Consider the following 12,726-nt stretch of genomic DNA (forward strand, 5'->3'; position numbering starts at 1 on the left):
AAAGTTTAAGAGAGAGTTGATGCCTGGAGATGAATCCTCCGTCAACATCAACAAGACAAGTCCCACAGGCAGCTAGCTAGTAAGTACGTATGGTACTCTCTCCTTCCGTCTTATAATTCTTGTCTCAAATTTGCCTAACAATGAATATATCTGTTTCTAATATGCGTCTAGATACATGTAATATTTTGATGAGAATTATGAAACGGAGAGAGTACATGTCAGAGGATGCAGTGACACGGCACACCATACTCCAACTCCGTCACCAAAGCAATACCACGTTCCTTTGAAAATCTTAGACCCTGAAAAAAGAAAGTTGTCGCTGCCCGACGAGGGGCACTCGAGGCATCTCTTGGGGGGGCGCGGCAATGGTAGCACCACCTGGGTCTGTGATAATCTGATTTATTTTGATTAAGAAATGAAAAGACCAATATACCTTTTTATATCAGCCGTTGATGCTTTTGTTATTTTCATATATGTTTTTGGAGTACCACCGTACCGTAAATTTTCTATGTCCTCGTGGGGATCACTCAAACAAAGGGCCAGCGTGTGGCCAGGGCTCTCGCATGCAGGCCGTCAGCGCAGGCAGGATTGATTGATTGGCCGAGGGCCGGAGTACGAGCACGGAGCACCGGACGTACATTCGCGGCCAAGGAGAAGGCCCGTAGAGTACTAGAGTAGAGTCGCCGGGCAATTATCGGGGACGTTCGTACACGCTTCCCCGGGCAAAGGAGACGTCACAGGTTGAAATGCACCCGAGCGGAACATTTGATCCGTGCTCCTGCATGCACTTTTGATCCGATCGACCACGTGCGGCTCCCGTCAGCGTCGTCGTCCGTCCGGGGTATCCGATGACAGCGCCGGCCAGGCCTATACGTAGCTTGTCACCACGTGCGCGCCGTATTCTATGCCTGGAAGAGGAAGGTCGCTTCCGTGTGCCGCGCGGGTCCAATGCTCCACGCACCTTCTCTTTCCCCATTTTTTTAGCGTTGCAAACGTTACGTAGTAGTACTTCGTGGAGGTTTCCGTCGCGTGTGCTGAACGGGGATCGATCGCCACTGCGTCTGCGTGCGCACGCAATTTCTCGCTCGATCGCCAGGGAACCACACCGGAACTGTAGTGTTCCTCCAAGCGTAAGAATAGTAGTAGTATTCCACAATTTGGGCGTCGCCCACGCGAAAATGCGCGGGCTGGAACTGATGATCGTTTTAGTATTATTTTTTTAGCTGATGACTTTTTCTTACTTTATACCTCTTTTACTGGTATATTTTTTTGTCGGGTTTATAAGTCTGCACGGGATTTTATGTGGGACATTACCGAAATATTACTTGGTAATATCGTTATATTCGTATTGTAAAGCTCTATCGATAGTATAACGTTTATATACCAACGTTCTTTTATACTTATTCGTCAAAGTTTGGCATAAAATTCAATGTAGCCCTTATAAATCCGGATGGAGGAAGTATAATTCACTGATATTGGATTTCGTCCGATATGTATCTATTCATCGCATTTTTTTATTGTAAAACCAAAGACATGAGATTTGTATACCTAAGAGCCTCCACAGCGTGCCAAAAGCCAAATTTGCAACATAGGTCCAATTTGGCATTGATGCTAAATTTTAGTTTTCCTGCAGTGTTGATGCTGTCAAACTTGAACGTAGATGGGACCCACAAAACAATGAATAAATTACTCATTTCTCTTATCTCTTCTTGTTCCCCAACCTCACCTTCCCATCAAATCCTCGGACCCCACCTCCGCCAGTGCCCCGCTCCTCCTCCGCTCCTCCGCCGCGCGCCCTCTGCCCCATCTCCGCCCCTCCTACGCAGCCCTGCGCCGCCTCCGCCCGCGCCCTACGCCGCGCTCGCCCAACAGCGCCTCCGCCCCAGACGCGCACCCTTACACTGCCTCCCCTTATGCCCAACGCCACTGTGGAGGCTCTAAAGGATACCTAAATTGTGAAATCCCTCCCGTGAGCCTCTCATTCCCCAAAGCCCCTATGCGGCAAGACCATATTAGGTTGTCATTATATTTTGTAGAAACATATTTGTATTTTATTAACATCATCTGCAATATAAAAGTGTTCAGCTTGAATAAGTAATTATGTGTTACTTTGTGCGATTTATTTTATATACTTTTAAATTTTTTGTTTAGACATTGATCACAAACTTATATAATTTTAATATTTAATTATTATTTTGGACGGAGATGCGGCAAGCATTCCTTGCGAGCGGGCACATAGTGCAGCGAGTGAGCGAGGCGGCGTCCGGCAGCAGTCTCGACGACGACGGATCACGGCAGAGCGACCGATGGCGTTGGGACGGCCGATCACAGTAGCGGCAGTGTGGGCCACGCGGTGCTTTGAGCACGCGCGTGCAAGCTGCAAGGTCACCATGCTGCAATGCTGCTAGCATATGGGCCGCCCGCGCGGAGACGAAGATTAGTAAGTACCACCGAACTCTTAGATGACACTTCGTTAAATCGCTAATTACCACTGAATGTAAAAAAGTCAGTTAATTGACACGACACCAAAAGTGTACATGCAAGACTTTGTTGTAGTATTAATTTGTTTGATCTCGATGAATTGTTTGATCCGTAGGGGTTTTTCATCATGTATGTGGCCTTGACAATTCCCTTCCAAAGCTTGGCCTACCATGTGGCGGACGCTCCAGCAGCGAGCGTGGCGGCTCCAGCGAAGGCACACGGTGCGGACTTCATGGAAAATAAACGTGGCACGTAAGAGTTTGTTTAGGTTAAAAAAGATACGTCCGTCGTCTCGTTGCTTCAACTTAGCAAATTTACGTGTCACATATATGTAACGCACGATTTGAAAGAAAATTTATGTGTCACGTAGATCTACGGTCGTATTTCGGCAACTCTCATGTCCAACAATCAGAATAATTAAGGTGACGTGGATTAACATGAGGCCTCCCTCGGCACCTCTCATATTGCTCTTAGTACATAATAAATCTATTTGCTCTTTTCCGTGTTTTTTTTATTATCGGAAGATATTTTGTTTTGTGTTTTCATCTAACTAATCCATCGTGCATGGATGCATGTATTTTTCATGGATTTGATTCTTTGGAGAAAAAAAATACCTGGCCAGTGGCAAGCATGATTGGGAGTTAACACGGATTTGACTGAGAGCGGTGGCTGGTGCAATCTTGTCTCCACCTCGGTCTAGGCGAAATGGAGTTGATTTTACCGTAGTATAATGGCCCTAGCATGCTAGGTTTGTCTTAAACCAATTGAAAGCCCAATTAACATACACCTTCATTAAATCTGAACCATTAAACCATTATGTATAAGATCCAACGGTCAAATTAATTGGGATGGTGTGGCTCAACGTGGAACCTCCCCTCAACCTCTCATATTGCTTTTTGCACTTTCTCCGTCCAACAAAAGATGTCTCAAGTTTGTCAAAATTTAGATGTATCTAGACATGACTTAATATAAAGATGCATTACAATTTGGTCAAACTTGAGACATCCTTTGTTTGACGGAGGGAGTATATATAAGGGTAGGATGTAGCATTCAAATTGTAGACTTGGCATGGTTGATTTATTCCAGGGTTTTTGTATGAGTAAATTTATTTTTGGGTTTACCCGATGATGTTCTTTCAACGAGTGTCGTATCCGTCCACTGTGGGATAGGATGCATCGTCTGTGTTTGTAATGTGTTTTTCCAAAAGAAAAATGCTCATAAGTATTATTCGCATAGCTAATGTTTTTTCTTCAAAAGATTAGTTCAATGAAAAGAGTGGAGATCGGGATAGGTAGGTGTGCAGCCTGTGCTTGGGTCAAGACTCGAGAGTGTCGATAGGAACGTTGCTTGACAGCATTGGAACGTGTGTGTACGACCAAACGTGCTATGGCCTGTGGGGACGTCCCGAGACTGAGAGGAGGGGGTCAGCGCAAGGCATGCGGCCGGTGCGAGAAAGAAGCGTGCGGCCTGACAGAGCCGGTGCAGAATTTGGGTCGAGATAGACCGCATAACGTGACGTGCCGCAGACCAATCCCATAATTAGAAACTAACCTTGTGTTACATAGATCTAACGGCTGTGTTTAGATATACTTTAGATCTAATGATCAAAACAATTAGGATGATGTGGATCAACGTGGAGCTTTTTCTTGGTACCCCTCGTATTGCTTTTAGTATATAAATAGATAGGAAGCCGTGCATTAAAAGTCTAAAAGTTTGCAACAAACAACGGCGGCGCACCTAGCTTCTCACCGGCTTTGTCGGTTTGGCTCATCACAACTTCTCCTTGCGTTTTGAGTAACTAGACCGATGTCCCGCACGTTGTTGCGGAAACTTTTACTTAACATATCCGAGTCAAATTGTTTAGCAACGAAAAATTATCCAAAATTAAAAACATACGATGAAATTCTATTGTAGAAACTTGATGTGAAATAACTTACATGCATGTGCAAAAAATATAAGTTTTTACTTAATAGGTGTGAATACATTAATGATACGATGATGTGGCATGATTGTATGTTGAGAGAAATTAAGTAGATATAGAAGATGACCACTGGCTTTGCTTGACTCTGAACCCAAAGGCAGACGAGCAAATCAAAAGCATCTCTAACGTATCTTGGAGCTCAGCCGAAACACATCGAGCTATCTCATAAAAAGAAAAGCAAAGGAACACAAGGTGGCCCACGGCGCACTATCAGGTTAAGCAAGTATGGCCTCGAGGTAGCTGGAAAACGCCGGCTGATGTCGCTGACCATGCCTACGGCGACACGGCCCCTCCTGAATCCTGATCTACTGCTCTCGGCTGCATGAACAGAACGCCCCACCCTTGTTAGCTTCTTTCTGTTCGTTCCCATGTTCAAAAGTGGTAATCTTTCGCGGGCTAAGCCCACAGCCCCGTGCGCGTAAAAAGTTGCCCTTCTCGTTCAACTAGCTTTCGAACTTGAGGGCTCTAAAATAAATCGATCTGGGTGGTGCAAGCCCTGGTAGGGAAGCGTGTCTCAGCTCCTGCAGGCTTTGGTGTCTATGGAATCCAATGCAGCCGCGTGAAGTGGCATCCACCAAACATGTTTGCGCCAGCAGAACAAAGATGGCAAGTTTGAACAGGGACAAGATCGACTTGGGAGAGAAAGATTGGTCGCTTTTGAGGCGTGTATACACACATGACACCTTTGTTTGCGATATACGCAAATATCTGCATCACGAGTCATAAAGTATAGCAGCGTAAGTTTGGATGATGAGTATCAGTACTGCCAGATGTTCTTTTGCGCGGTTAAGTACCAGTTGTACCGCATCTTGAGACGGTAAAACTCCATAGTAGCAGTGTGCGAAAACAAACAAAGGACCCTGCAAGAAGGACAGAGACGATGGTCGAAAAAAGAAACGACACAGAGGCCTGAAAGAGAGAGAGAGAGAGACGGAGAGAATCTTTCCGTTCCGCTGCATATTCGGGCTCCTCCCAACCGCCAAAAACGAAGCCTCTCTCCCGCCAAGATTTCGCGCCAAGGCGCCGCCGCAATGCTTGACAGACACGAAGCGGGTCAAACGAACAGCCCAGTCCTTTCCTTGGCTCGGCCCGGTTCACCGGAACGCACTCGCTGGGCCATGGTCGATCTGGATCGAGGTCTGGGAGCGCGTCTCCTTTTTGACAGAGAACGTACTGGTACTCCATAATATCCTCAGCAGTTGCCGTGGACCACGTTGCTGCTGTTGGGCCAGGCAGAGATAAGGCCTGTGACGGTGCTCTGTGGGCCGTGAAGGAGTGAGTGGGTAAATAATTAACGGCCAATTGATGGAGCCTAAATCTGAAACCACACAGCGATGGTGTTGGGTACCTGGAATATACAGTCCGAATCTTGTTTTTCCCTCATGATAAAGGAGGGAAAATCATAGCCACGTATCCGAACATTAATTGGGCTTTTTTTTTGGACCATTACAATAATTGGGCTTTGTTCTACTTCTGGTTTTTATTCTGCTTCTCGCTACCATACCGTAGTAGTATAGGCAAGAGCATTTCCATCTGGCACAGACAACAGTCGATCCACTGCAGTTGCTAACAGAGACGACTATTGTGATTCATTCATAACGGGATTCTTGTCATGATAATAATCCTAGAAGAGAGTACATGTTCTATCCGACAAGTGCGTAGACACGTAGTAGCCGATCAGAGCCACAGAGAAACAAATCCCCAAATCCTCCGGTCCAGCCACAAGCCCACAACCTAGAAACTGAGGCCAAGCTGCAGCCCGAACGCTGCATGGACAAGGAACAGCGTCATGATGCCGCTGCCGAGTATTCCATGCGCGCCTCTGATCCCAGGGTTTCCCTGACATCAAAACACATCCCAAGTTATTGCACACACTCTTCTTATCTAATACTTCTATGTAACGGCCATGTTGTATCGAAACTCAACCAGTTATTACCTCAAACAGTGTTGGCAGGAGAGACTGGATGGTCAGGAGTGCAAGGCCAATGATTCCGGTGACCGCATGAGGACTGCAAGAGCCAAAAAGGCAATGGCAACGGGTAAGGTGAAGCAAAACTAGTGCACATACTCTGAATTCTGAGAGCTAGCTATAGCTGTACCTTTCGAAGATGGGTTTACCGGAGGTGAGGAGAGCGGTGACCCCGCCGGTGGCGCCGAGGGCGAAGAAGAAGAACATGCCGCCGAGGAGCTTGGGGTGGAGGTCCTTGGCCTTGGTCTTCTCTTCCTGCGGGTGTCGCGTCCAAATTACATGTGTTTGCAGTACAGGTAGAAACTGGGCAGCATTATAGGCACATGTCATGTAGGTAAGGCATATGCTGCTACTTACAGGGTCATCGGACAGTTTGATCCTGAAGCCCAAATATGAGCCGTACCCACCCATTGCGAAGAGCACAACAGCCTGAAAGAGAGAAAGAAAGAGAGAACAGCGATTGGCATGAATGATTTATTTCTTCATCTTGTGATTTCAGGTTGTGTTTGGTGCAGGTGAGATGTATACCATGTTGCCGGGGTGGCCCCAGTGGACGAGCCAGTCGGGGAGGCTGAAGGTCTTGACGATGTCCACGAACGGCGCGAACGCGGACGCCACGGGCTCCGCGCCCGGCAGCAGCGCCGCGAGCAGCAGCGGGTACGGCGCCACCGAGTAGAGCCGCATTGCCGACGTCGTCTCGGCAGCCGCCGGACGCCGGTCTGGCTCCACGGACGCTGAGAGCCTCCGTAGAGTATTCTCGGTGGCCGGGCGCCGCCGGGCGGGCAATGCCGCCGCGTCATGAGGAGGACGGGACGGCGGCGACGATGACGATGCCGATGCGCGCGGGCGGAGGGCGAGGGAGCTGCTCGCCATTGTCATGGCCCCCATTACCGTTGTGTGTGATATGGTCCTATGCACAGCCAGGGAGCTGAAACCTTCAAACCTTTTGGGGGTTTGGGACTTGGCAGTGTGGGTACTCCTGTGTGTGATGGGGTTGGATCGGGAGGGAGGATAGAGTTGGGGACGAGGAGAAAGGGGCTGGAGGGAGCGGAGCGTGGAAGGAGCCGGGCCAAGTGACGCGAGGAGACCACACGCGCACTCGCTGGTAGTAGGTAGGAGACACAGGGATGACAGGACCAAAGTCACGGAGAAGCGATGATTTTGTCACTGGAAAGGTTGTCCTCGGTTCGTCACGAAACCCCACACAAACGGACGAACCACTGGTAGAGATGTATGCCTTGTCCTGGTCCTGGACATCACAAAAAAGTCGCAAACGTTTACAGGAAAAAAAAAGACAGATGACCCATCTCGGTAAGCAATCTCCAGTTACCAAGATTAGCTTGGCAGATAATGCAGGTTTAAAACGACAATATTTTGGATTCTCAGTTGCTCCCTGCTACTCCCTCCGTTCCTAAATTCTTGTCATTTTTTTTATAAATTTGAACTAAAACAATGACAAAAATTTAGAAACGGAGGGAGTACTGCCAAACAAACAAAATATGACAATCTGCCACTCCTCAGGCAGCTGAACCGTATCATGTTTGTCATGGTGTAAAACGGCACTATTTTGGAGGTGTGCACCCAGACTATCATTTCGGGAAGAGTAAAGCTATAGTGCCGTTACAAACCTCTGTATATTTCCAATTCTTGGACTGATAATGCATAGTGGAATAATCGGGGCATTCTGCAAAACTGATTACAACACCTAGGCAATGTTTCCCAGGCCAAAAGGGGTTAAAATCATCGGAGCTTTGGCAAGTCGCTCCAACGTATATATGATTACTTAACATTGGCGCTGTTGTACAGGAGGTCATCCAGCTAATCAAGGCTTCAGAGCTATGGCCACACCAAATCTTGAAGGGGAACTAACCAATTTGGGGTCATATTCCGCAGAGAGAGTCACAAAGGACTTGGGCCTCCATTCATGCTGGCAGAGAAGCCCAGCTTTCCCATTGTTGCTAAATCTTGTCTTCAGCAGTGTGGAAGAATCAAGAGCATGAGAGCTCCCAATGGTGAAGTAATTCTCTTTTGTTTTCAACCTGTGTGTTGCCTCAACTGCCACAGCACTGGTTGGGCTGAACAAGTGAATATAAGAAGCTTTCAAAGTCTCGCCTTTATCAGCCCTATATGTAGCAAAAACATTGCAACATTTGTTAGTTTAGGGTGAGAGATAGCTTCCTTAGCAGAATTGCATTTGTTCATCGAATTTGCAAGACTTAGATACAACAAAAGACATCTCAATACATAACAAGATACCACTCTAAAAGAAAATGTTCACGATACTGGAGTGGAGACAGACATCTGAATGTCTATGGTGTTTGATGCCCTAGTAGCTAGTACCGGTATAGTGTGTTACCCAGCAATATTTTTTAACGAGCCATCAATCATAAGTTCAGCTCAACTTGAAGCTTCCTACTTCAGAACAAGTGATTGCATAATTTCAGATCAAGGAGTGGAGTTCTTGTTATATTGCAAGAAAATACAGAACAACAATCTGGGTAAATTTTGCAAACAGAAAGATGTAATTGACTAAATTTAAGCAATGCAGATTCTTGTATGCCTAAAACAAAGCAGAAATTTGAAAAACTTACAACAGTAAGGCAGCAGATATATCATGTTTGTTATAGCTGATCCCTGAGTTGTACTTGGTAACAGAAGCTGAAGTACTGTCAAACCCAACCTCGGCACCCACAGCAAGTTCATTTGTGCCTACAGTTGCTGCCAACTCAACCAAAGGTGCTGACGTCAAACCAATGGTTGAATTCAGTGCGAATCGATCATGAAGGTATTGCAAATCAAGCTGTCAATGAACAATAATAAGTACCAGAAAAACAATCAAAAGTCTGGAATATTACATAGAACTGATGGGATTGAGTGTTGGTAATAACCTACATACAAGTGATCAATAAACACGACATGTATCCAGTTCACCTACACTAACTGAACGTATTTCACTAACTCTACAGTTCCAGTAAAACTGATGTTCCTCCATATAAAAAATATACCAACCTTCCCTGACATTTGATCAGGAACCCTGAAGCTTAATTTGGAGTTCAAACCAGAGATCACTTCATTAACAGTGACTGTGGTTGACACCTGCAGTAGAAGAGATTCAAGTAAGATATACATATAGACACCGCCAAATTATGCCATGACATAAGTTAGGACGATTGCAATCTAAAGCGAATTCAGAAATAAAACACTGGGCTATTATGTATGGAACATCACAGATGCATACATATGATGTAGCAGCACGAGTCTATCTAAATCTCACGTTCATAAAAACAATTGGTTAAGTCAGCAAATTCTTTGTAGCCTAAAAGGCCACCCCAGTGTATTTTATTCATCAATGGCAGCTGTCTCACAATAGCAAAGTTAAAACCAACGTCTACTCATTGTTTTGGCACGCATGTAGTATACATTTATCCCAGGTTCCTTAACAAATGGGAAGTAATCTTTCAATGCCAAGAGAATTCATTGGTAACACTCTTAACAGTACCAAAACTAACATCTCTGTTACAGTAATCGTAACCAATATTATATTGTAAGTTCTGTACAAAAATACAGACATACTCCACAAAGATATTACAGAAAATAGAGAACCAAAGTTTACAAGGATCTTACTATTGAATCAGAATCTATTTTGACATCAACAGTTGTTCTACCACTTCTATGTTGTGTCTGTATGTCACCAATGAAGAGTTCATCGATCTTCACGCCAGTGGCCGTGAGACCCTGAAAGAATAAAATAAAGGTCATAATAAAGAAACAAGCGATATCTTGGAGAAAATCTTGAGGAGCTAAATGGAAACATCGGCAACTGTATTACCAAACCAGTATTGCTAGTTGTCGATAAAGAAAACTTTTGGTCAAAATTGTAGTCCTTGTACAAAAGATCTGTGTAGTAATAAACACACGAGTTAGTGGACAGCGTTCATAGATTAAGATGACAGAAAGCAAAACCAGAGGAAAGCTTCATAACACTGAAAACAAGAATCAACCAGGCACAATATTAATCTGTATTGCCAGACAACAAAAGATAATTGCACAAAACAGCTATTACTTATTACTACAATTACTCCATATAAGAAAGAGTGGAGATACTACAATGAGTTGAGCAATAAACATCCCAGATCCCTCCCTGTAGAATGTATATACAAAGTTCCTTCGGAGTTTAGCTGTTGTTTTTTAGCATAATAATACACCGATACAGATCAAAGGAATGTCGATACAGTTTATAGTTGACAGCTCTGTATGGGAGTACACTAAATTAATGCAATAACTGAAAAAACAATGGGAGCATCTAGCAATCCAACCATCATACCAAGAAATACACTGCATTGTGACGACCAATGGCAACAAAATTGAATCACCAAGGCATGCAGCATACGGGGAATTGATTGGCAAAGTGCATAAATAGGATTAGCACGCAGACGACAAAGTATTAGTATTGGGTCTTGGAGAGGAATAGGAAGATGCTTGCCTTTTGCTCCCTTCCCAATGTGAATGAATGGTGCTGGGCCTTTGCCCATCCTTCCTAAATAGCAACTCAAGTCCTATCTGTGAAAGAAAAAACCAACACCATGAGCACGGGCGGAAGGACCCAGTAGGGCAAGGTAAGGCGGCCGCCCTGCCTTGATTTTTGCCTTAGTTACGAATTGGGGAAGATTAAGGAGATGAAACGGGGAGCTAAAGGACTGAATCCGTTCGTGGGGTGATGGGAGGAGAAACGGTCGGGAGCGAGAGAATCGAAGGGGAGATCAACCTGCGGTGGAGGCGCTCGCGCGAGGAGGAAGACGAGCTAGGGGGCTGGGGTGCTCGGCAGCGTGATGGGAGGGAGGGGAGGCGGCGCTCGCGCTAGGGGGCTGGGGCGCTCGGCAGCGGGATGGGGAGGGAGGGGTGGCGGCGCTCGCGCGAGGAGGAAGACGAGCCAGGAGCGACCGAGCGAGGGGGAAGAAAACCCTACAGACCTGGTCTGGTCTAATTGTCGATCAAGAAGATAGACCCTTTTTACTTTAACATCCTGGCAATGCTAATCTCAAACCATCTGGTAACGCAACCCGTATTCTATCACCGTGAAAAGGACACGGATCTTTCCTATGGACCAAGTTTTTCCTCTGTTTTGTAACAAACGGTATATTCCTCTTCGAAATCAAAGTCGGATTGATCACTTGGTGAAATATTGAAGGACGAGATGCTTCATCTTGAAACCAAACACCATGTCTGTCATTGAGACGGTAGTTAGCTGTTGCTTCCACGATCCAGGCTCCAGACAACGCGTTGATAAAAAAAAAAGATGATTTGGTACTTTGTTTAGGATTAAGCGATGTTGTTCTATGCACCGGAAGCGATTGAACATCATGTGAACAGTCTGTTTTTGACATCGAACCAAGATATCGGGAATTGGGAACAACCGGAGAGAGCAAATGAGATTCTCATTGTGCTTTAAGATTTGCAACGCCACATATCACAGATGTAAGAAGATCGTGCAGGATGGAAAATTAAACTCGTATCGTAAGATCTTCTTCCGAGGCTCGCGGAGTGCATGGCAGCAGAGAGGGAGGGAGAGGTGTGTCGCTCGCCAACTGCACGATCCGCTATTAACCGGGGTTAGTCCAGCCCGGCCCCTAGGCTCACAGATAAACGGGTCGTTCCGTGCTGGCCCACTAAGACAGAAGGCAGGCCCAAGCACAGTCCACCAGCCTGGTCTCGTGAAAAAAAAGTTAGTCGCAAAATTCAACTAATGTGAACAGGAATGTCTTTTTGCTTGTAGACTTGCCTACTTTCCTCAATGAATGAATGAATGAATTACATTGTTGTTACCACAATTGAGCAACTTGAAACTGCTTCACCAACTACGATTTAGTCGTGCTAGACGGCCTTGGCGTTCTTGGATTTAGTCGTGCTTTCCAAATATCTTATGAACCAAGGAGTATAACATTGCATTGTTGTCATAAGAGAGGTTACACGGTGCTTTCCAGTAGTTTGTCAGGAAGCCCACGGACGCCTCAACAGCTCGGTTTGGAACAATACAGCTGTTTCTAGCCGTCAAGAACATGAGCACAGTTCAGTCGTTTGACACCAGCATGGCTACAAAACTGGAGCAAGAAAAGAAAAAAAATGGGTGCAAAATTGACGTAAGAATGGTCAAGCCGCTATTACATCATATTAACATATATCTCCTCATAAATAAAAAAATCCTGAGACAAGAGTTATCTTTATCAGTAAAGGCATCAATATAACAACAATGACAAATAAAGACGAACAAATTACCAAATGGGCAAACATAGAGACT

At 45.5% G+C, this 12,726-nt stretch overlaps 2 protein-coding genes across 2 annotated transcripts; both read right to left on the minus strand.

Annotated features, from left to right (window-relative positions):
- Nucleotides 1-5,908: 5,908 nt before the first annotated feature.
- On the minus strand, nt 5,909-7,644 carry LOC100824467. Its single transcript, XM_003562073.4, has 5 exons — nt 6,960-7,644; nt 6,789-6,860; nt 6,562-6,686; nt 6,399-6,471; nt 5,909-6,301 (listed from the first exon to the last, which is right to left on the minus strand). The coding sequence occupies exons 1-5, from the start codon at nt 7,317-7,319 to the stop codon at nt 6,197-6,199; spliced, it is 735 nt and encodes a 244-aa protein (XP_003562121.1). The 5' UTR covers nt 7,320-7,644; the 3' UTR covers nt 5,909-6,196.
- A 289-nt stretch (nt 7,645-7,933) lies between these two features.
- Nucleotides 7,934-11,460, minus strand: LOC100842281 (mitochondrial outer membrane protein porin 6). Its single transcript, XM_003558812.3, has 7 exons — nt 11,197-11,460; nt 10,915-10,991; nt 10,261-10,328; nt 10,056-10,166; nt 9,441-9,527; nt 9,023-9,231; nt 7,934-8,554 (listed from the first exon to the last, which is right to left on the minus strand). The coding sequence occupies exons 2-7, from the start codon at nt 10,961-10,963 to the stop codon at nt 8,254-8,256; spliced, it is 825 nt and encodes a 274-aa protein (XP_003558860.1). The 5' UTR covers nt 10,964-10,991; nt 11,197-11,460; the 3' UTR covers nt 7,934-8,253.
- Between the last annotated feature and the right edge of the window lie 1,266 nt (nt 11,461-12,726).

The sequence above is a fragment of the Brachypodium distachyon genome, chromosome 1, assembly GCF_000005505.3.
Source record: "Brachypodium distachyon strain Bd21 chromosome 1, Brachypodium_distachyon_v3.0, whole genome shotgun sequence".
NCBI lineage: Eukaryota > Viridiplantae > Streptophyta > Magnoliopsida > Poales > Poaceae > Brachypodium > Brachypodium distachyon.

Coding starts and splice junctions, on each gene's coding strand:
- LOC100824467 (XM_003562073.4), bottom strand. CDS start 7,319: ATGGGGGCCATGACAATGGCGAGCAGCTCCCTCGCCCTCCGCCCGCGC. Junction 6,687..6,788: donor TCAAACTGTCCGATGACCCT/GTAAGTAGCAGC, acceptor CGACACCCGCAG/GAAGAGAAGACCAAGGCCAA. Junction 6,302..6,398: donor TCCTGCCAACACTGTTTGAG/GTAATAACTGGT, acceptor TTTTGATGTCAG/GGAAACCCTGGGATCAGAGG.
- LOC100842281 (XM_003558812.3), bottom strand. CDS start 10,963: ATGGGCAAAGGCCCAGCACCATTCATTCACATTGGGAAGGGAGCAAAA. Junction 10,329..10,914: donor CATTGGGAAGGGAGCAAAAG/GCAAGCATCTTC, acceptor ATTACTACACAG/ATCTTTTGTACAAGGACTAC. Junction 8,555..9,022: donor ATATCTGCTGCCTTACTGTT/GTAAGTTTTTCA, acceptor TGCTACATATAG/GGCTGATAAAGGCGAGACTT.